The sequence below is a fragment of the Panthera leo genome, chromosome A3 (assembly GCF_018350215.1).
Source record: "Panthera leo isolate Ple1 chromosome A3, P.leo_Ple1_pat1.1, whole genome shotgun sequence".
Classification (NCBI taxonomy): domain Eukaryota; kingdom Metazoa; phylum Chordata; class Mammalia; order Carnivora; family Felidae; genus Panthera; species Panthera leo.
The window spans coordinates 25,993,063-26,017,660 of NC_056681.1; the positions used below are offsets into that span (position 1 = coordinate 25,993,063).

Below are 24,598 nucleotides of genomic sequence, written 5' to 3' on the forward strand. Positions count from 1 at the left end.
GTCCAGAGTTCCGCTCCGAAAATATGAAGGGCATATTTCCACAGGGTCAGTGGCTCCTCCACGTATGATGGGAGAGAGCACTTTGTTAGGATTATTAGAGTGTCAGTCTGCCTCACCAGCTAGACTCGAAGAGCGCTTTAGGATGGCAGGGGAATGAACGGCCAGGAAAGAGTCAAGCCGCAGACATGCTCAGGGGACACAGCTCAAGAGCCAGCCTGGCTTGACAAAGGGCTCTGGGGGCTGAGGGGAAGGGAGGCACAGTGGGAGGGAAGAGAGAAAAGAAAAATGGAAGCAGAATGCAGAACCTGCAGTATTTCACCGGGGAGTCTGAGCAGGATGAGGGGCAATTGTGGAAATTCATCAGCGTACGTGGAGGGAAGATTGAAGACTGGCCAACAGAGTCCCAACCTAAACTGTGTTGGCGACAACTCAGATTTAAAAACCAAAGGAGAGATAACAGCCAAAGGAAAGGAGATGTGGAAGCCAAGAACCAGGGTAACTGAGGGAAATGCCAGGAACATTTCCAGGAAAGGAAGCAAGTAGGGAAAGTGGCTTCATGCCAATGACGTTGGGTTGTCCAATTAGAAATGAAAAACAAATACCTGGAGATATGAGGCCTGAAACTGAGAATTGGCTACACTTAAGGGATAGAAAGAGGAGGGGAAACACACAAAAGACAGGAGGAAGGGATGCCACAGACGGGACCAAGATGGTAAGAAAAAGACAAGGCCACTGAACAGGGCCATTTAAAGGTCACCGAGGAAAAAAGCTGCAGAAGTGTATTTAGAAGTCCACTTCTGTCAAGAATATTAGGTATGTATATGTTGGCACATGCACAGAAAGAGAGCCTGGAAAAATATACTCCAAATTTAATGGTGGTTATCTCTGGCAGGTGGGTTATGGACGATTTCTGTAGTCTAAATCATGCATTTCTCTATTTTTAATTCAAAAAATTTCACAGCAATCTTTAGGATTTATTGCAGTGGAGTGGGTCAAGTGCTGGATAGTGATTTACGTGACTCATCTGTGAAAGACCACTGGAGTGGAGTAGGAGTGGTTGCTGCAGCATTTTTGATAGTGACAAAAAAATAAGGTGAATGGCTATGGAAGAGGCATGGCTGAGTAAATCCATACACCTGCGCTCAGAACATCCCCAACGTACTCACAAGGATGAATCTGGCCTTCGGCAGACAACCAGCAGGGATTTCCATGAGGTACTAATAAGTAAGATGCAAAAAACAGAACACACAATGCCACTTTTTATAAAAGAATGACAAATAGGCATGTATTTACACATACAAGAACACGTGTTGATGTATATACACACATTTGTAAACAACTACCCTTAACAGTTATGGGACCGAGGGCAAAAGAACAAATATAGGTCCACATAGCAAGTCTTTTTAAGTGCTTAGAAATCAAGTTACTGTACTACCTTCATAACAACCTGGCAAACCTGGTTCAAATTTAGAATTCTTCCTCAAGAAACTAAAAATAGAACTACCCTACAATCCAGCAATTGTACTATTAGGTGTTTACCCAAAGGATACAAAAATACAGATTCAAACAGATACATGCACCCTAATGTTTATAGCAGCATTATCAACAATAACCAAACTATGGAGAGAGCCCAAATGTCCATTCACTGATGAATAAAGATGTGTGTGTGTGTATATATATTTATAGATATACATATATACATACAATGGAATATTACTCAGCCATCAAAAAGAATGAAATCTTACCATTTGCAATGACATGGATGGAGCTAGAATGTATCATGCTAAGTAAAATAAGTCAATCAGAGAAAGACAAATACCGTATGGTAACATTCATATCTGGAATTAAAGAAACAAGACAGACCAACATATGGGAAGGGGGAGATAAGAGAGGGAAACAAACCACAAGAGACTCTTAATGATAGAGAACAAACTATGGGTTGAGAGGGAGGTGGGTGGGAGATGGGCTAGATGGATGACGGGCATTAAGGAGAGCATCTGTTGTGATGATGAGCATGGGGTGTTGTATGTAAGTGATGAATCACTGAATTCTACTCCTGAAACCAAAATTGCACTGTATGTTAACTAAAATTTAAATTAAAAAAAAAAAAAAATTAGAATTCTTTAACTCCTCAGCTAAGTGCCAGAATTTGGCCGTGTAGAGACAGTCAGCCTCCAAGACCTCTGTGCACCTACCATGCCCAACCCATCCTGACAAGGGGCTTCTGCATGGTGGCATGTGGGACGGACACCTCAGCCCACATGCAGGCCACACCTCACCACTACTGCTCCACGGTTACCTTAAACCGAGGGGGCTGCCTTCAAAAGTGATGCACTGGGGAACAGGCCCACAAAGAATGAGATTCAAAGCACTTTGGGCAGAGAATTCCAGTATTTAGAGCTGGGGGGCTGGGGGGGCTCTAAGGGCCATGAATAGGTCCACTGGTGAAACGTGAACATTTGAAATTTGAACACTATCTATATTCTTAATGACCAAGTTAATGTTGTTTCCTGCTTTTGACTACTGTACTGTGGTTACAAAAGAGAATGTCCTTGTTCTTAGGAACTACACATTTGAGTATAGTATAAGGGGCACAGTGTAATTTATTCTCAAATGTTCAACAAACATATACAATGATAAAGCAAAATGTTCACAGTCTGGACAAAGGGGGAGTTCTTGATACCATTCTTCTAACTATTTAAATATTTTTAATGATTTCAAATTACTAAAAGTTTCATTAAGAGAAAAGTATGTGTCTGACCAAAACACACTGTTCTGTGTATGTCTGTGGACGGAAACAAGGGAAAAACACTGGTTGAAGGCAAGAGACCTCGAAGAGAAAAGGTCAAGGGAAAGACTAAGAAGCAGAGAGAAGTACTAGTCCTCTAATACTGGAGGAAGAAAAATCGAGATAGAGAATTTTCTATTTGGAATTAGAGAACAGCTATGATCAGGAAAAGCCATCCCCACAACTACACCCTCACAGTTACCTGTTCTAGGGCAAGTGGCGGGGTGGGGCACGGCACACACCTGGAAACGAAGAGAGGATGGAGTAGCCACTAGGGGAGGGAAGGGAAGAGAAACAGTGGTTTGCTGAATTCGTTTTTAATTCATAGGGGCAGAGGCACCTGGGCAGCTCAGCCGGTTGGGTTGAGTGTCTGACTCTTCATTTCTGCTTAGGTCATGATCCCAGGGTTGTGGGATCAAGCCCTGCATCGGGCTCCACATTGAGCACGGAGCCTGTTTGGGATTCTCTCTCTCTCCCTCTGTCCCTTTCCCCTGCTCATGCTCTAAAAAAAAAAAAAAAAAAAAAAAAATCATAGGGGCAGATGACTTAAGGCCAAAAGCAGTTACAGCTGCCCTGGAAACAGCTAGGAGATGCCCTCTTGTTCAGCTTTCAGTTGCTGGCAAATGCATCTTAGGGCCCAGGTGTCTGATCTTTGGGAGACAACTTCAGTCCCAAACCCTCACTCACCCTGACCCAATTTGTTCTCCCCAGGTAACCTTGCTGGCTATTTTTGACAGAGGTATATTGGTTTTCGACTTCCATTTCAACTGAGACATCTTGGCAGCTGTCCCCGAGTCCAACGTAGCTCCTCTATGAAGTCATCGTGGAACTCCGAGGGCTTCCACCTGACTCCACCAGAGTCAGCTGGCCACGTTTAGAAAGAACCAGGAAGAGGAGACAATTCCATGTACAGAACACGAAATGGAACATCAGACTCCATCCCACAAACCATACCACACAGCCATCTGTCATCCAATGTGAGACATTCTTTTTATTGACAAAGTTGAACTTACAACAATGACAGGAGCTACAGCACACACAGCCAGGACGAGTATGAGTACAAAATGACCCATAGGACATATACACAGCACAGTGCCCACCTGTCACAGAAACTGTGGAAAACGCCAGGGAGCCTGATGATCAAGCAGGATTCACCAAAACCAAAAGGCTAACTGACCCCCACAGTTGGGACACTGGAAGGCACAGCAGCTCTCTACACTGTCCTCTGCATGAGCTCCAATGCTTTGGAAAGAGGAAGGCCACAAGGGCATTGTGGATGGGGGTCCTTCAGTCAGCCTGAGAGAGGCCTGGACTAGATGCAGCAGTGTTCAATCTTGGTCCAGGGCACAACACAACAGGGTGACTCGGCCAAAGGTAGATCTCGTGGGAAGATTCCACTCAGGGACATGGATTCCAGGTTTAAAGATACCCAGCTAAATCGCATTTCATTACCGAGATGTTACCAAAATGTTACTTTACCACCAAACAAGACCTTCTCCCGAGACCTACACCACGAAGATAACACCAACAGACAAAAAGTCTGCTCCCATTTCATCAATAATGGAAACACAATTTTGTCACAACGGAGAACATCAAAAGTAAAGTGGTTCAATGAAAGGTCATAAACGGTGCACGAGGTCTTTAAAATCAGAGTTTTATTGAACTAGATATTAATAAACTAAAAGGATTTATTGAAGAAAAAAAAGAAAACATGGCTAATGCCCCCACATTTAACTGCTTCCCACTCATTTTGGGGGGAATTTTCATTTTCCAGTCCAATGTCCCATTTCTACTCACAGTAGCTCCTACACTTACCAATGTTTCCATATGGGACTAAAATATGCTAAATTCTGTCATAATAAATATATTTCTCCTTCCCTGGGAAGAAACAGGAGAAAAATGGAGAAATATTAAGATGAATTTCTCTTTTCAGGTAAAGAAAGTTCAGAAAACTTCTACCTAAAAAGAGTAAAAATATGATCATCAGTAACTCAGGTTAAACAAAACAAAAGACCAAACAAAACAAAGCAAAACCCAAAAAACCAAAAACAGAAATGGGAAGGAAGATGTTTAGAAGTAAAATCTTCTAGATCAATCTCTGCACAAAAACGAATTCTGGAAAAAGCTACCTGAGACTAGCTCGGGCATCCCCCGCCAATCCGAAGGAGACAGTGGTTCCCTACAGCAGAGATGCCAGGGTGCTGCCGGAAGGAGCAACTCCCAGGCCACCAGGGCTGCGGTGTCGGACGCAAGAACCCACTGCAGGGGTGGTACCTCTGCTCCACTGAGTAGCGGTGTCAACACCGTCCTTCCGGCTCTACCACTGTAGAGCTTCAAGACATCAAAACCTGTGTCCTAATTATGTGTGTCAATTATTCCTCGACAGACTTTAAAACAAACAAAAACTTGTTTTCTTCTCTGCTTTATATAATTTGTCAACAATTTTCAGATACAACCTGATATCCAAGGAGAGAGGCTTTTCCTTTTCGAACGTGAATAAATGAGAGGGAAGTCAGTGACTGCTGGAACTGGAGGGGACCCTGAAGATTAGTATCAAGTTCAAGATCACACCTTAGTTGAGGTCAACAACTCTACCCACTCGCATGACATTTAAAACCATGCTCTTCCTCTCCACACCAGTGCCAAACTCAGGTTCAAATGCCAGAGACTTCAAAGTACCATGATGCAAGAAAAAAGGCAGATTCTCAATGTGGTTCAGTAACTACTTACCCACCTCCTCCCCCAAAAAAGAAAAACACTCCTTAAAGATTGGGGGAGGGGGGGGAGAGAATATTAAGTCACAGAATTAGAAATTCTTAGGAAAATTGTTTTAATTATTTTTATTTCATTCGACATTATTTCTTCTCTCAGCCTTTAAAATTAATAGGGAGGGAGGTGCACACAGAAGCAAGCTGGGATAGCCTAGAGTTACCTGTAAAAAACACAGTTTATTCCATTCAACCATGCAGGATTTAAATTTCAAACTAAAAACAGCACTCATATATAATCATACATTTTAACTCTCACATCATTTTGTAAAAAAACATAAAATACAAAAAAAAAAAAAAAAAAAGTCGGATATTGGGTTAGAAACCTTTAGAATGCTAAACTCCAAACGACCATGAGGTGTGACAGACCTTAAAACCACTAGAACTACTTCAAAATCTATCAACGGGCCCCAATGCAAGAAATGCAAATACGAACACGATAAAACAACTGCCAAGACAGCGACAGAGGAAAGGAACCTGAAGGCAACTCATGCCCACTAGGATGAGCCATGGCAGGTCCTGGGTGTGGGCTGTTTAGATTCTTGTATTACACAGGGCGATTCAGGGACAGGCACACAGCAGTCCCCCTTCATCCACGGTTCCCTCTCTGCAGCCCCTGCCACCCACAGTCAACTGCGTCCTCCTCCTGACATACCCTCAGAAGGTCAATAGTAGCCTAATGCTACGTCACAGCCCCTGCGTCATCCCCCTGACTTCATTTCACCACGTGGGCAGTTCATCATCTCACATCGTCACCAGATGGGTAAGTACGGTACACAAAGATACTCTGAGACCACGTACCTTTAACTTTTATTACAGCATACTTTTCCAACTGTTCTATTACTAGTTGTTGCTAATCTCTTACTGTGCCTAGTTTGTAAATTATTCCATCATAAGTATATCTGTACAGGAAAAAAACATAGTATACATGGGGACCAGTACTAGCCACGGTTTCAGGCAGCCCCTGGGGTCTTGGAAATGGATCCTCTGAGGACAAGGAGGGACCTGCTGTATTACTGGCAAAGCTCTTCCTGCAGCTTGCAGTCAAACACGTGTTGTTGAACCACTTATTACTTCTGTCAAAGCTCCTTCTTTTAGAGTCAAAACTTGCATTAAAACACAGAAGTTGTACACTTTACAATTTCATTGTCAGTGAGATTTTTTTCAAGATTTCACATGCTGAAGACATCCAGATGGTCAACAGGCACATGAAAAGATGCTCAACGTCGCTCCTCATCAGGGAAATACAAATCAAAACCACACTCAGATACCACCTCACGCCAGTCAGAGTGGCCAAAATGAACAAATCAGGAGACTACAGATGCTGGAGAGGATGTGGAGAAACGGGAACCCTCTTGCACTGTTGGTGGGAATGCAAACTGGTGCAGCTGCTCTGGAAAACAGTGTAGAGGTTCCTCAAAAAATTAAAAATAGATCTACCCTATGTCCCAGCAATAGCACTGCTAGGAACTTACCCAAGGGATACAGGAGTACTGATGCATAGGGGCACTTGTACCCCAATCTTTATAGCAGCACTCTCAACAATAGCCAAATTATGGAAAGAGCCTAAATGTCCATCAACTGATGAATGGATAAAGAAATTGTGGTTTATATACACAATGGAATACTACGTGGCAATGAGAAAGAATGAAATATGGCCTTTTGTAGCAACGTGAATGGAACTGGAAAGTATCATGCTAAGTGAAATAAGTCATACAGAGAAAGACAGATACCATATGTTTTCATTCTTATGTGGATCCTGAGAAACTTAACAGAAGGCCATGGGGAAGGAGAAGGAAAAAAAAACAAAAGAGAAAGGGAGGGAGGGAGCCAAACCATAAGAGACTCTTGAAAACTGAGAACAATCTGAGGGTTGATGGGGGATGGGAGGGAGGGGTGGGTGGGTGATGGGTATTGAGGAGGGCACCTGTTGGGATGAGCACTGGGTGTTGTATGGAAACCAATTTGACAATAAATTTCATATTTAAAAAAAATAATTTCACATGCAAAATGTAGGTAGCTGATGCTGAGAAACACTGTGCTTTTCTCTGAACAAATCCTATCCTTCTCCTGATGAAAACTGGACTCCAGGGGCAATATCTGCCGGAACTTAAGCATTCTTCCATTCTTTTCGGCTCCAGTACCCTATCAGCTTTTTACAGACCTAAGTTAACTCTCTCCTGGCCCAGAAGAGATCTTGGGGAAACCATCCTTGCTCCACTCCTCACTGAGCCAGTGGAAAGCTCTGCTCTGCAGACCCGGGACACAGGGCCCTGGAGAAGGGCTGTGGTCTCTCAGCTCCTGGTCCCTGGCCTCCTGGCCAAAGCACTGACTCCCTCATTCATTTTGGTAAAGGTCAGAGAAGGACTCTAGCCACACACTCCCTTTATATATTCAGTCTACCCACTTGTATGCTTGACCTTGGACTTAACTTTAATAGTCTACCCTGCAATTTGTGAATCATCCATTAAGGCTGAATCTTAGAAACTCACCTCTGCCCCCACTGGAAACTAGTAAGAACCATCCAGCTCTGTTAGAACTTACGCAGATGGGCTGAATCACACCTACCAACTTCCCAAATCTCATTCTACAACCAGAACTGAAAGTTAAAGACATCAGTAAATGTAATAAATTCTTCTTCCTCCTCGTTCCTCATACCTGCATCCAGCCTATCCCCACCAACAATTCCTGCAGACTGGGAAAAACATTCAAAATAAACCAGGAAAAAGGAGGATTTTTTTTTTAATCTTTAAAGACAGACATCAGACAGAACTGCAAACCAGTGACATCACTTTGCAATACTAAATCTCTCTCGATACCATCTACAAAGTTCTAAGCTTTGGCAGCTAACCTGGTTTGCTTACAGTCACAGGACAAAGATTTGCCTCTCCCTACCTGCAGAAACTGGTCTGTGCAGGCTATTTTCATTTTACATTTCAGAACCTCAAAGCCTCCAGTATAAATACAGGTTATTTAGATTTTAATTTTTATGGTCCTGACTTAAAGGTCTTGGATTAAGGGGCCTACAAAAGCCAACTCTAAGGGTAGACCTGCTTATCTACATAACCAGTTTAACGAAACTACCCTAACCACCTCAACTGAGCGCCTCTGTGTTCCAAGGACTAAGATAACATTTCTTTCCAATTCAGATTCGGCCAAAAGGGAAACAGACCTACAACAGTTGTAACTGCGTAACAATCCGGCTGAAGTCATCTGGGTTAATGGTTCTAACCACAGACAAGCTGCATGTGTTAAGTACAGAATCCCTCCATGGACTTTCTTTCAGACAAAAGACCCTGTACTCGGTTATATCCTCAAATGTTAAAACAGTAAGAAAAAATCAAGTATCAGAACTAAATATGAACTCATCTGATCTTAAAATTTTGTAACTGCAATGTGTGAATTCGAAAGTATGACACAGTCCTACTTCTAAGTCAACACTGACCACAGGCTCGGCTTCAATGTGGTTCAACTTCCACTCTCTCTGCTGACACTGGTCAGATTTGGGTCACCCACACGCTACCTAGCAAGCTAATCTGATTAGGTTCATCAGGCTTAAAGCCTAGGTTTTGTTTGTGGACTGTGGTGAACTGGGGTCAACATCACAAAAGGAGCTCCTCATACCAAACCTTATAAAATTCTTACAGAAAAACTTCTCTAGAGTCACTCTGATTATAGCAAAAGAGAACTGCTTCCTTTCCCAAACCACATTACATTCTAGAGAGTACACCTTGAAGAAAATACAAGTTTTTTAAATCCATGAATCTGAATGACTGAATCACCGAATCTTTATTTAAAAGAAAATAGTGAAATGTGTGTTTAGACTTCACTGTCACTTGGGGAAAACAGGATCAAAATCACTGTCTGAAAACCTAAAGGAGCTGGACTCCTCAATACCACCACCAAGCTGAACAAGAAACAGTAAAAGAACGTGTTACTTATTTTACAAAGTATTCCAAGCCTATCTTAAGCAATGCCCTCCTGGATTTTCAGGATACAAAAACCCTCTCCAAGCTTTTCTCATCTAAAAATTCTAGAGAATGTAAGCTGGAGCTGAAGAACCTATGTAGGGCTTTCTTAGGTTGGGGCTGCTTTTTCTGTCAGCTCATTCTGATCCCAACAAGAGGCCGGTGAGGGAGGCATTTCGGCCAACCTCATCATCCCCATTTTGCAGGTCAGAACAAGAGAGATCCATTAACTCAGAAGTCACAAAGCTAAGAGGGGCCTGCAAGGACTCAAACCTGATGTTCCCCCCTGTCAGAATTAGACTTGAACTTGCAGGCACATACGTAAGGCCAAAGTGCAAGTCTGAGGGCTGCATCAAACCCGGGTCACCTGAGGTACACAGTAAGATTTTCAATCTTCCAACTCAGGATTTCTGGAGATGGACTTTAGAAACACGTTATGTCAGCCAAGTTTCCCAGATGATTCTGAAGCCCATCGTTTGAGGACCACCAGCCTGAGTGAATCCTAAATCCAAATCCAGCCAGAGGACCCGTCTGTTTACCTATCCTCAAACAACACAGAACTTGCCAAGCAAACCAAGCAGCTTATTCAAGTTAACTGCACCAGTGACCTAACCTGAACCAGTCAGATCAAAAGACTTCACAGTCCTCAGCCGAAAGGACGAGGTCAAAAGACTTAGGTCAGAGGTGCAGGCAGTAGCAGCTTCACTCCTTCCAGGGTTAACTTCTCAGCGCACCTTACCCAACAGTATCTTCACAAACTCTAAGCATGCCTGGAGGCATCTTCTTGTAGATTACCAACACATGGGGTATCAAATTCCTTCTGAAGGCGCATACTCTTAACTTCTAGAGGAAGTAATATGGATTTAACCCTACGCAAAATCATCAAGTTGGGTTTACAGAGCATCCATGATTGTGGCAGGCACCCTAAAGCCCACACAGAAAATTACCTCCTACCCATTTATTTCATACTGAAAATGGCAGCAAGTCTCTTTCTGAACTCACTTCTTCTGGCACAGAATTTTTAAAAAGGAGGGAAAAATGATGACAATTTCAGGTTATTTCATAGATTCAGACTGTGTCCACTGCCTTTGAAACATACTTTCAGGGGGGAAAAAGCTATCGCCCCATGGTATCCAGCAAGCACTATCCAGCAGTACGTTTCTCAGGTGGAATCCGCCTGAAAAGACTTCAAGGCAGATGGGCCAAGCCTTGGACTTCTCAAAAAACCTCTCACAGTAACATGAGAATGTCTAACAGCAGGAAGCCGAGAAATGTAATGTCAAGAACAGAGAAAAAAGGAACAGGCTTAGAAATAAGCACATTTGAAAAAAACAGTGAAAGATTTGAAAAGATCAGTCCAAATTTAAGAAAGAAGAATTGGCCCCTTACCATTTGAACCTAAAAGAATATACCCAGGGCAAGACAAACTTCAGAAGACATGACACTCTTGAAATACAGAATTTTATTTAGAAACTGTTTAAAGTAGAAAAAAACCCTGTCAAGAAAGACCAGGTGGAAAATGGGTTCCCAATAAAATGGAATTTTAGGGCAACAAAAGTCTAAAAGGCCACAAAAGAGAAATAGCACCACTGTTATTTGAACAATGGCTAGTTACTTGCATTTTTTGGCATTGTTAATCACTGAATCTGGGTTTTCCTCTGAATCCCACACAGAGCATGCACTACACAACAATTTTATCATAAAATATCTGCTTTCTACACACATTTTAGGACAAGCTACCACCAGAAACAAATCAATACAAATACATCAGGGGCTGAACAATCTTCAGTAGTGGGTGACACACATTTTGCAGAATTCTGCCAAACAAAGGAACTGAATAGGCTAGGGGTAAAGCAAATGAGGAAGAGTTAAGGAATGAAATATTTTAAATATTAATAATTAATTCAGACACGGCACTGTATTTTCTGCAAAAGAAAATTAACATTTAGTAACACGCTAACGAATTTTATCTCCAAAGAGATTAGTGCACTGGCAAAGTATTCCGATAACAGTGGAGGGCTGTGGACAGCAGGTACCAAGAACACCCAGCCTTGCAGAGCCCAAGGTAGCGATGGCCTTCACTGGTCACTCCCTTTGCCAGAGGTCCAGAAAGAACTTGCAGCGTGACCACCTGCCTGCTGAACTTACACTCTAAGCAGCAAACTTTAAGGAGCCAAAGAGGAGTCCCCAGTGGGCAAGGGGAGCAGAGAAGAGAAACATGTTCAATGTAAACTTAAAAGACAGTAAAATGGGACACGACCCCCATTCAAATCCCAGAGATGTGGGCAAGTCCCCAAAAGTAGTTGTTAGATTTAAAAACTGGACACACCTCATTTCCCAAAAAACACAATACATAGAAATTTCAGGGATAACTGGAAAAATGGTCAGAGAAATGTTCACTGAAATTGAAGCTCTACAACTCAAACATGTCAGGGCTGAAACACACCCTCTGTTCGTCCAGGCAACAATGCCTCTTGCTTCTCAGGGCAGGGATACAACTGGTCAAGGACACCAAATGGCTTTACAGAGCAACTTTTTAAACTTTCCTTCTGGGCCAAGGTGTAGGCCTTTGCAGATTCAAACAGCCCTGCAAGGCCTGTGAACAGCAGATACCAAAGGTCCAGAGGTCTGGCCCTTCCTTCCCAGACACAATGTCAAACACGTAAATCTGTCACGTTCCATTTTATATTTTGAAATATGGAAGCATATTTTAAATACTCTTAAGGCATTTATTTATTAAAACGTTCTCTGCCAAGATTTCACATTAGCTTAAAATTCAAATCAGTCTTTACATTTCTCTACTGAGGTCTCCACCTCAGTGCATTACATAAAAACACCGTCTCCAGCAATCAGTGTTACCAGCGTCCACACGGGGAGCCCCATGGTCGGCCTCTCTGCTCCCTAGGTGAGCCAGCTAGGTGTTAATACTGCTCCGCTACAAGGTGAAAGCTCCTAACTCAAACTCATTGGAAAAAGAGTGAAACTTCTGCAAAGTGCACTTTAAGAAGAGGTACTTTTTGCTCATGAAAAGAAACCAGTGAGTCCTCTAAGAATAATAAAAGGGAATATTTTACAGTTAAGCACATGATTTGGAGTGAAGAATTCGGATGTTGCTCTGCTGGTCCAGGCTGTTAATACTCTTCTTGCTCCTCCTGTGGGCCCCCTTCATCAGGGATCACAAAGCCTTCCTAAAATGGGAAAATGAGAGGGGAAAGCTATTACTCAGCACCAAGCAAACCATCAGTTTCTACTGTGGGGTCACTTTCCTCATACTGAAAGCCTCTCAAAGTCTACGGCTCTTCCTGTCTCTACCACACACTTGACATTTAATAGCACAAGGCCAGTGACCACTACTTTTCTTAGACAGTAGAAACAATCTCACAAAAGGCAAAAAAAACTGAGCACAAATTTACTCTCAAAAGTTGATTTCTTGATTTTGGCGATGATTTCACACATCAAGTTGTACTTAAATGTGTACGGTTCGTTATGTCAATTATACCTCAATAAGGTTGTTTTAAAAAAAAGAAAATTTACCCTCAAAAATCCCTGAAGTCATGATGGAGTTCAATATAACGCCATCTCCCGTCAATAAGCTGTCCCACAGCCTGCTTTTCCTTTCCGCATGCTTTTGATCACACTTAGGAACCACTCATGCAATTGCAGGTGCTGTGGGTTCACCCAAGACACTCCCAATACCCACAAGAGCGGTAAGACTGACTCCACCTCAGTGGCATGGGAAAACAGCAGATTCACGGCTCCCGCCTCACACTGGCTCCGGGCATTCTGGCATGTGACAGTGGCTACGCCACCATAAAAATCCGACTTCCCCTTCAACCACCATCTTTTTTTTTTCTTTTTAAACTAAATCTCTACAGCTGGATTTACCTAAGATATGACACCACTAAAATAATACTCAGACTAGCCCAAGGACCCCTATATCTTCATCACCTCTGTTTTCATTAGCTGCCCAGAGCAAGCCCGGAATAAGGATTTATTGAACAAAGTATTTTTTTCATCATGTCTCGATCCCCCCCCCAAATTCACTTGATATGTTTAGAGAACAGTGTTAATGACAATACTAATATTACCTTATGTTTGTATACTGCTATACCATAAAACACTCAGATATACACTGCAGCTTGATCCTACAGACCTTGCTAGGTATGCAGATTCACACAAAAGTAAAGCCAGTCAACAGTGAACATAGCGAGATAGTAAATCCTAAATCTAGGGAAAATCAGTCTTCCATGATCAGCTAATGTGTCATGATTAATATCAGCAGCTTCGGTTGTGTAATAATACACACGGATCCCAAGAAACTGGCCCATAAAGTACTGGGAGGAAATGGGAACCAGGCACAAAGATACAATCTGACAGGTGTGGGCAGGGAACATCAAAAAGGGGCCAGTACCTGGTTCCCAGGTCATGATAAAATGGAGCTAGCACCTCAGGCTGAGGGGTCCAAGCCGTAGGGGGTGGAGTGGGGATGGTGGCGTTATGAGCATTTTGTAGCACTCATCGCCTGTCAGGGGCCATGAACTACAGAAGCAGGGCAAGCCAGCCACCTCCATGTCCTTTTCCTGACTCAAAGGCTCACAGACGTCAAGGCAGAGGCGGAGGTTGAGCAGAGGTGTTCTCTAGCTGACTCTGAGGGGTCAAAGTTCAAGTCTTTTGATAACTGCTACGCTGGAACATACAAGCATCAGCACTGAGTCGGCTGACACCAACCAGATAAAATTTATTTTCTCTGGTGGCAAATGGCAAGAAAACATCCTCATGTCAACACGTACGTCTGTGGCGTAGAGAATGTCCACGATCCTCTGCAATACAGGGTTGTTTTCCCCCTCGTTCTCCTGGCAAATCAATTCAATGTTCCTTAGCTTTCCAAAGTAGAAATCTCTCTCTTTCTCCAAGTCTTCAACAGTAAGTTTCAATACGTTGACCTGCATAAGACATTGAAAAGGGTGAGATACTTGGCATTTATATACCAGTAACATATCACACCACCTGCTAACCCAGAAGAAGAGGTGGCCTTCCATCAAACTCTCTAACAGGGACAAACACCCACTTTAGTTTAATATCGGTTTTCTTCATCTCCAAAGAAATAATGTGGGCCTGTTCATGGCCATCTTGACTCTAACAACCCCAAGGAAAAGGCAGGCCACACCATGAAACATGAGGGAACTTCTCAGGGACTGAGAAAAGATCAAGGAGAAAAAAAGATGGGATCCAGAGACAAATACAGAAGCAGAGTCCACAACCCAGCAAAGCAAGGTGGCCAACAATCATAAACTGTGTGCTTATCAGGGCACTGGTCAGTCAAATCCAAGTCTTTCTGCATGTGAAGGTCAATGGAAAGAGACAGTCTGGTCCAGAGAATCAGGATAGAAATGGTGAGCCAGGAGGGGAAGACTAAAGATGACTACTGCTAGTCAAACACAGCTACAAGTGACAGAGGCCTGGGCATGGAAAACTCAATGGTTCTTACCGGGCTGCCGTATGTTGGGGACGGGGGAAGCGATCCATGACTCAAAAGAAGAGGAGAGGATCCTGGCACCTGTCTCTCTCCCAAGAGAGTTTCAAAAGGGAGACAGGACACGGAAGCAAGGAGCAGACCCACCATGTTCCACAGCTAGCTCCACTGAGCATCCCATCGGCTCACCATGCGTGCTGCAGAATCCTCCAGGCGCCCTGCTGAGGGGCTCTCATTCCCCCCAAAAGGTCCATGAAGAAATAAATTTCAGTGCTTAGGCCAGGTCTATCCAACCAAGAGCAATAAAAGTCGTAACAACTCTCAGGGCCCTTTGCGTATTTGAAGCACGATACATATCTTCATTCCAGTGTATTCAAATCTATGACATGTGAATTTGATTTAACTCTCACGACATGCAAATTAAAAGGCATACCACGCAGCACAAAATCCTCACAGGACACACAGGCCGGGGCCACAGGGAAGGTCAAGCCAGGAAATCAAAGGTGCAGCTGCGGAGAACAATTGGGTAGCAGGGAATTCTGAGAGCCAGAAAGGCACTGCAGAAATCTCGTCCAACCTTCTAAACTGGCTGGAATCTGAAGCAAACCACTTCTTTAGCTTCCCCATGACCTCACAAAGCAGCCAGCTACAGTCAAAGGGATCAAGTCCTGTCCTAGGGTGGAAGAAAACTCCCCCTTCAGAAGCTGCCATCACGAAGCCTCCAGAGATGAGGAGCAGGTGACAAGAACCACCAGGACCATTCTGTCAATTACTTAATTTCAATGTTCATCATCAAAGGCCTGAACAGACCAACCCGAATCAAGGTTCTAAACAGTCTTTCGCTCATCCTTTATCAACCACAGAAATCACTTCACTGCTGCTTGTTGCTTTCTTTAAACTATCAGCCCCAAAGCAGAACATGCCAGGGGATAGCAGGGCAAGAACTGACCAACCCCACCAGTAGGAAGCTGCCTTAAATCCTCAGTTCCAAGATCCAAGAGCCAGGGAAGAGGCCTTCTAATCACATCAGTGACAGGATGAAAAGGAAGTCAAAATGGCTTCAAAAGGTATGCTATACTTTGGAGTCTACCACTCACGATTCACTAGTGCCTCACCCACAAACCCACTCAAACCTCCTCAGGCCTACAAATCATCAAGGGCACCAGAACCCAGCCTTCTGGGCCCTACCTGTGGGGCCAACGCAGCACTCCTCCAGGATATCACTCGATAACTATGTATCCACAAAAAACACACACGAAATACTCAGTATACACTAATAAGTCACTGGCTTTCACTCCCCACTCCTCTAAATGCTTACTAATGAGGTTATTAAAACTCTGTGGCAAGTCATCAATGCCACTCTCAAACCTTCTCTTGTAGTAAAGTAATAGCCATAATCTAGGAAACCCAAGGAGAATGCTTTGGACCTACACTGGCCACTATGGTAGCTGGGGGCCACAAGTAGTTACTTGGGCACTTGAAATGTGGCCAGTGCAATTGAGACCGGCTGTAAATATTAAATACACCCTGGATTTCAAAGACCTAGTACAGTCTTCAAACATAAAATATCTCATTGATAATTATTTGTAATGATTACATGTTAAAATGATAACACTTTGGATAGATTCGGTAATGGGTCATGAGAAGAAATTTCATGTGTTTCTTTTCACTTTTTTAAATGTAGCTACTAGAATATTTTAAATTATAGATATGCCTCACATTTCTGGTTTGCATTCTCCTTCTTTCGAACAGTGCTGCTTTGGACTCAACCAAAAGTAAATTTCTCCAGGATGCCTTAAGAAGGTGCAATCACTGCAGCTCTCCTAAGGAAATGAACACTACGAGGAAATCTGTGAAGAATACACTGTTGTCCTCTTATCGTAAGAAGCGCATCTTGCTCTATTTCCCACATCAGTCACGTTCCCCAGACCTCTTCACCTTCATCAAGGGGCACAAATTCAAATACTTCCAAGGGGCCAGACAGATCATGTAAATGAGCCAAGGGATCAGTGACAGAGTATTACAGGTAAGGACTCTGGCAACCTGGAGAGAATCTAAAAAATCCTTCACATTAAAAAAAAATTAAAATGGAAACCCCGTGCAAGCCAAAGTACTTCTGAGGCAGGCGTGAGGCAGCTGGCTCAAACCCCAGCGCAGGACCCGTAACCTCCCCAGGCACACTGTCCTGGTCTGCGAGGCCTCACAGGACTAACACAAAAGTGCAAAAGTGAAACTGAAGCACTCGGGAGAGCAATGGCAAACGGCTCTCAAAACGTCAGCTATTTTTGTTTTTATCATTAACATCTGTATATTTCACCAAGACAATCGGGCTCCTGTGAACTTTTAAGAAAGACAATTCAGGGGCGCCTGGGTGGCTCAGCCGGTTGAGCGTCCGACTTCAGCTCAGGTCATGATCTCAGTCTGTGAGTTCGAGCCCCGCATCGGGCTCTCCATGCTGACAGCTCAGAGCCTGGAGCCTGTTTCAGATTCTGTGTCTCCCTCTCTCTCTGACCCTCCCCCGTTCATGCTCTGTCTCTCTCTGTCTCAAAAATAAATAAACGTTAAAAAAAAAAAAAAAAAAAAAAAAAAAAAGACAGACAATTCAGAATCTATTTCACTCTATCAGGACCACAGACAACAGCCATAATAATTACAATGGTCTCTTATCCACTGCCATTTTCCCCATTTATCCCAAACCCCACCCTAAGAACCTGACAGCACATCAGCTCATGTGGCCCAATCAACTACCATGAGCAAAATATTAGCCCCACCTCACACAACACACAGTCAGTTCAGAGAGGTTAATTGACCCCAAGAAGTTAAATGGCAGAGTCAGGAAAATCCCCAAATGTATAGAACCCAAAGCCTGTGCCCCATCACACAGGACACGAGCTGAGTGAGCCAAGAGCAGCAGTCTCACAGAAGCCGCTGTGTCTTCTCCTACACAGTACAAGATCAACCCTGTGCTGGCCACCCAGCTTTGGCCTCAGCAACACTGCTTTTCTCTGAGATTGCTTCCTGTGTACATCCTTGCCTGAAAACCAACAGTTTCAGGGAAGTCTTTTTCTCCAGGACTTCTGTACTTCACAGTGACCACGCCCAGTGGGCACTCAAGGCAGCCACACTGATGGGGACGGTGACCCAGTCACCTTGACATTCCCATGGCACCTAGGAGCACAGGGCATGCAGAAATCGAAGACTGAAACAAAGCAAAACAAAACAAAATGAAACAAAACAAAACAATACAAAACAAAACAAAAAACTGTGATCTCTTGGCAGGTTCTTACGTCCTGAACTCCAAGGAGCAGGGTTGGGGTCACGAGAGGTTCCAGGTCAAAGTGAGGCCATTGCCTCTAGGTTTTAAGACTTGGCTTTTAGGAAAGTGAAAGGATTCAATCTCAAACTCACAGGAATCATAGAGCATCCCTGATTTTAAAACTGGAATTAATCAAGAGAATCATCCAAAAGCAAGCCAACAAACAAAACTCTACAAACTGGTGAGAAAACACGTAAAAGTCTAAACTTTGTTCAGATCCACAGAGACCTCTGACAAGTACCTTCAGGACATCTAACTAATCCTGAAGTATGCATTTCAAATCACTGAACTGATTAAGAACAAAAGAGCAACAGCGGGCTTTCCATACCAGTTCCACCGTAACTTGGATCTCTAGTGACCCAGGATTTCAGCAGAGAGCCCGTGCAGTCTTCTTTTTAATTACAATTTAGAAAGGAACTCTCCTTCATCTTTTGTCAGAGCCAAAATTCAAGAGACACTCTCTGAATCCCACAGAACCCTAACAGTTCCAGAAACCTTCAACAGGGTTCTAGCGTAGGGGTGGGCTTCCAAAGACATCGGTCTCCGTCACACTAACAGATCTTAGAAACGCCTTCCACCTCCACCTGCACACTCACAGTCCTCACACAGCACCCAAAGTGCTCACATGTCACGAGGACTGCTTCAGCAGGGGGACGAGGCAGGTCTTTCTACAAGAGCACCGACAGCCCTCCCGTGGTCAGTGCTGCCAAGAGTCCGTCCCCCGAAGTGACTCCCGTCTTGGACAGAGGAGGTGCCTACCTGCTGCATCAATTCAGCTGCTTCGTCATCCCCGTTGCCCACACCAGGATTCTTTCGCACCACACCTGGGCCAGCCTTAGGGGTTGCAGTAGTTCTGTGGGTCGCAATGGGCCTCTGTGGAGCTGAGAGAGGAGCAGAGCTTTTTTTAAGAGGAGAAATTTCAAGACCAAAAGAACGGACGGGGCAAGAGGAGGCTGTGAACAACTGCCCTCCACAGCTGTATAGTGAAGGGACCCAACGTAGAGAGCCCAGCATGCAAAACTGCACTCCCACGTTTGCCCAAGGTGGTTTTTATCCTGGCAGCAGAGTCAGGTACTGACTTTAGCCACCACCTTTGGTGCTGGGAATGAGTCCCTCTGTGAGGTCTTTCTTCCACTGGGGTTAAGAGGACTATCACCTGAAAGAGACACAGTCATTCTGGCGCATACAGACGGTCCACCTTAACCTAGCTCCAACCAAATCCACTAACAGGGACAACTCCATGGAGCAAAGGCAAACTTCATGCCAGGAGTGAGCTCACAGCCCCAGCTGCTGTCAGGTGCCCAAGGTTCCCCATCTGGGAAGTCAGATGCCCTCTACCTTAGAACCTCAAGCTTCTTGGCTTGGGAAGGGGAGGGTGGTAGAGACTGCTGTTACCGCTAATTACCTCAAAACCTGCACCTTGTTCACTTTTAAAAGGTGTTTAGGAGAGTTATGAGAGAAAAGCAACACCCTGACTAGGATTTACAACTTCTCTGTACGTAGAGCCAAAAAAGGTAGTGAAGTTAAAACATGGAAAGAGCAGTCAAGTTAAAACAATCAAGGATGGGCTACCTTGAGGTAAATTTATCACCCATGATGATTTTAATCATGTATTCAGCAACTATTTTGTAAAGCTGCACATTATGCCAGGCTTAAAAATATCTGATCTTCCTGATACCCCAAACTATTCAGTAACCATAAGGCCTTTCACCCACAGGTACAGGCCTTCCTCTGGATGATTTCTAGTCTGCGTTCATCCCCAAGATTGAATGCTTACTACAAGTCTCCACTTGCCTGTTACCAGCACCTGAAATACGAAAATGTACAGGGTTACCTACACAGATCCCCACTCTAAGAAGCTAACACCCAGTATTTGGAGAAATCAGAACCTTCATACACTCTGCTGATGGGAATGTAAAACGCTGCAGCCACTTGGAAAATAGGTAGTTCTGCAAAAGGTCAGAGTAACCACATGACCCAAGAATTGTGTTCCACAAGTATATACCTTTGGATATATGCCAAGAGAAATGAAAACATAGGCCCACACAGAAACCTATATAGGAGTGTTCAAAGCAGCACTACTGATAACAGCTCAAGAGTGGAAGCAACCCAAATGATCATCAAGTGGTGAACAGATACATGGTACGTGGTACGGCCATACAATGCAGTATAACTTAGCCATTAAAAACCACCAAGTACTGCCACGTGCTACAACGTGGATGAATCTGGGAAACATTATGCTAAATGAAAGAAGCCAGACACAAAGACCACATACTCTATGATCCTCTTTATGTGAAATGTCCAGAATGGGTAAATCCACAGACAAAGCAGATCAGTGGTTGCCTGGGGTTGAGGGGAAGGGAAGAGCTAGGGGAAAACGGGAAGTGACCGCGACAGGGCACACACGAGGTTTCTTTTTGGGAGTAATAAAAATATTCTAAAATTGGATGTGGTGATAGTTGAACATATCTGTAGATATACTAAAAAGAACTCAAGTGTCTATTTTAAATGGATTAATTGTACGGCAAGTGAATCACATCTTAATAAAGTTGTATATCCATAAAGCTATGAAAATTAAGAGTACTCAATGTCCCTCTCTATCTACCAGATGGATCAGCCTCTCTCTCAAGGTACTATGGGATCTTAACTAATATTCTTGCTACCTTCTGGAAAAGGAGGAGTTAGCATTTGTAGAACACCTGCCCTGTCCCAAAGCGTATGTGTGTTTTATGAATACACTACAGGTTTTGGGAAACCTACCAGGCCAAAACCTTCTAGAGAAGGTCTCTAAAAACTGCCTCCCAGATTCTGCTGGCATCACAGCAAGCCAAAGCCACTAAGCAGCTCAAATTTTAGGGAGGACAGGGAAGCCTGAAGTAAGCACAGGAAGCTGGTCTGCAGACAGAACGATGATGCAGAGAGCCAAGCACAGTCCCTAAGAGACCTAGGAAACTCCTTCAGTTCCTAGGTATTCACATCTGGCTGTAACTTCCCATCCTAGGGTCCTGTGAAATGTCCTCATGTTCAAACTAAAGCTCTCTTCTATGTGAGCTGACCTGAAGAATTTCTACCCCACACAAGTAAACAGTGTTGACAAAATTAAATTCATTGAATTCATTCAGGCCTCAAGAATAACCCTCTGGGGCAAGTACTGAAATTCCCACTTTATACACAAAGAAACTGTGGGGCAGAGATGAAGTGGCTTAAACAGGGCGACAGTGACCCAAGAACAAACACAGGTCTGCCTGGTGCCACAACCCATGCTCATACCACATGGCTGGGAGTGAGCTGCTTAATCTCCCAAAGCCAACAGCTGCTCAAGAGATTCTGACTGAAGGCTGAATGAATACTTGGAATACTATTATTTGGAAATGGTGTTTTTGTTTTGTTGTTTTACCTGCACTGCTAGAGCTGAGAGGTTTCTTCGGTTTGTTCAGAGCTGGAGCAACAAGGGAGGGAGCCACTGCAGTTTCTTGACCTTGTCTGGCAGCTACGGGGTCATAGTCTTTTCCATCATAGTTTGCATCAAAAAACTTCTTGAACCACTGAACAAATTCAAAATTGTCCTGAAACTTTCCTTTTACTAATTTGTCCACAGGAATTATCTGCAGAGAAATATCAAGACTATTTAGCCCAAAGCAAGAGGCTTTTGGCAAGCATCAAACATGTCCATGCATCAAATCAGTATAAAGCTCTGCCAAAAGGAGAAAAAAAATTTTTTAGAGGCAAGAACTTAGTGCTAAGTAAGCCCCTGAAAGTTTATAGAGCAAGTTTAATTCAGTTTGCTTTCCACAAAGTACTTAGACCTGGCAACCACCCTCCCAGTCCATCAAAAGGAATTAGAAAGGCAAAAGAATAAGCATCATTTGTATCATATGGAAGTCACATACACATATCCAAAGGCATCGTAAGACATGTCACTGCACTGTAAAGAGTAAATCTCCTATGCAACCTGCACGGCCACAGTGCCTATCACAAAGTATGAAACCTAGAGCACAAACCAACCACCGGTACCTATAATGAACTGTTAAAGAAAATTCTGTCGTGTCAACCATATCTCAGTAAAACTGGGAAAAAAAAAAAAAAAATTCATCCAGAAAAAAAAGAAAGGGGGGAAAAAAATTCTGTCTTAAAAACCGCTCAAGGTACATAATCAGTCCCAGAACAGATTTCTACAAAACGGTTATGTTTTTCAAGTAATTCCAATCCTATTAAAATATACTTTAAGGACCCTGTAAACTTTTTTATTGTACAAGGATCGTGTTATCAGTTATGACCTCAAATTGTTGGACTGTTGGCCAGAGTGTAATTATCTTTTAACTCTTCAAGGATTCCAGTGGCAATTGTATTTTTATAAAGAAGAATGTATGTAATAATCTGAACCATATCTACCCCTCTAAGCAAATAAATACTATTTTAAGAAATTACTTTGTATGATACTGAAGCATTTACAAACAAAATGTTACATGTGGAACTCACTTCTCAATACTCCCTGACTACAGCAGGTGGGGTAAAGGTATATCTGAAACAAACTGGCCATGATATGATAATTGCTGAAGATCATGAGGGATCATCGTACTATTCGCTCTACTTTTGTATGCTTTAGAAATTTTCCTTGTTGAAAAAAATAAAGCATAGGGATGTATGGGTGGCTCAGTCGGTTAAGTGTCCGACTTTGGCTCAGGCCATGATCTTGCAGTTCATGGGTTTAACCCCCGCATCGGGCTCTATGGACAGCTCAGAGCCTGGAGCTGCTTCAGATTCTGTGTCTCCCTCTCTCTCTGCCCCTCCCCTACTCACGCTCTGTCTCTCTCTCTCAAAAAATAAAATAAACATTAGAAAAATTTAATAAATAGAATAAAATAAAATAGAACTCTATGAAAAGAAAAATTACTGCATATAATAAGCTACACCTAGTTTAAACTATGCCTGGTAACAAAATGATTTTCATTCAATACAAATGTATGTTCTATGTATTCTATAGAGACAAAACTAAAATAAAAATAAGACTGATTTCATAGTAAATACAGACCAGAGACACCAGGAAGATAATGAGTGATTACAAACTTTACTAAAAAAATGTTTTTCCCCAAAAATGACTTAAAAGAATAAACCATTCTAGGGGAGCCTGGGTAGCTCAGTTGGTTGAGTGTCTGACTCTGGCTCAGGTCATGATCTCATGGTCTGTGGGTTCAAGCCCTGCAACAGGCTCTGTGCTGAAAGCTCAGAGCCTGGAGCCTGCTTCGGATTCTGTGTCTCCCTCTCTCTCTGCCCTTCCCCCACTCAGTCTATCTCTCTCTCTCTCTCTCAAAACTAAACATTAAAAAAATTTTAATAAAAAATTTAAAAAAATAAAAGAACAAACCATTCTAATGAGGGGGGAGGGGAGAAACATTAATTTTGCAGTAATACATTATCTATTAAAACAGAGATAACATTTGTCCTTAATGAAGTCTGGTGGACTGTGTTTCTGGTACCTTCAAATATCATTGGGGGCAAAAGGGAACTTGCCAGCACCCACAAGGGATCTTCCCTATACCCTGCTATAAAAAGCAAGTATTTCTAGAATCTTCTCTATTAGAACTACTTATTCTACCATCTGTTATGCTTTACAGATGTAAATCCAGGGATAAAAAGGATTAGATCTCAGACTAATAAAGATTAAACAGTATTATTAAAAAAAAAAAAAATCATGAGGACAGATTTACAGGTTGATTCCTCCAAACGCTAGTAACTTCAAAATAAAGGAGAAAAACAACAGGAGAACCAAGGATAGGAGGGTAGAGGGAAGCTTTGCTCCCAGTAAATTCTATGTTAACTGGAGAAAAGATAACTATATGAATTGGGCTGGGGGGGGGGGGGGGGGAGGGGGGAAGGGGAGCAAATGTCCACTAGTAACAATTACTAGTTAAGAAACAACCTAAAAAGAAAAATCTAAATCAAAGAATAAAATTTACTTACTTTGTCAACACCCATTCTCTTAAAACCTGCTTGTAGTATTTTGAAGTTCTGGATGTATTCGTGTTCTAGCTTAGCCTGGAATTTCACTTTTTTCAGGGCAATGGAGCCAGGGAACAGCATGTCCATAAACTGACAATAGGCAGCCCCTGAATGAACAACAAGAGAATAAAATACACACTTAGGTCATTAAATGCTACGATTAAAAAAGCAGGATGAACTTTTACTCAGACCTATTTAACCCATGTACAATTCAAAAAATTGTTAATTGGACCCTACTGGGGTGCCTGGCTGGCTCCATTGATAGAGCATGCAACTCTTGATCTT

At 43.0% G+C, this 24,598-nt stretch overlaps 2 protein-coding genes across 8 annotated transcripts in view; both read right to left on the reverse strand.

The window, feature by feature from the left end:
- EFCAB8 (EF-hand calcium binding domain 8) overlaps positions 1-6,780 on the reverse strand; it is a 70,099-nt gene extending 63,319 nt beyond the window's left edge. For 3 of the 6 annotated variants that reach the window (XM_042931251.1, XM_042931254.1, XM_042931250.1), the window contains exon 1: positions 1,167-1,530. In XM_042931251.1, coding sequence (XP_042787185.1) covers positions 1,167-1,297 — 131 coding nt within the window. In that variant the 5' untranslated portion in view covers positions 1,298-1,530. Of the gene's footprint in view, positions 1-1,166; positions 1,531-2,990; positions 3,060-3,475 lie in introns of those variants that run through there. The other 3 variants (XM_042931253.1, XM_042931252.1, XM_042931255.1) reach the window with 2 other exon arrangements.
- Positions 6,781-10,971: 4,191 nt separating this feature from the next.
- Positions 10,972-24,598, reverse strand: part of MAPRE1 (microtubule associated protein RP/EB family member 1) — a 30,258-nt gene continuing 16,631 nt past the window's right edge. For both annotated transcript variants that reach the window (XM_042931257.1, XM_042931258.1), the window contains exons 3-7: positions 24,275-24,420; positions 21,711-21,918; positions 19,073-19,194; positions 14,315-14,467; positions 10,972-12,712 (exon numbers count right to left, since the gene is read on the reverse strand). In XM_042931257.1, coding sequence (XP_042787191.1) covers positions 12,656-12,712; positions 14,315-14,467; positions 19,073-19,194; positions 21,711-21,918; positions 24,275-24,420 — 686 coding nt within the window. In that variant the 3' untranslated portion in view covers positions 10,972-12,655. The remainder of the gene's footprint in view (positions 12,713-14,314; positions 14,468-19,072; positions 19,195-21,710; positions 21,919-24,274; positions 24,421-24,598) is intronic.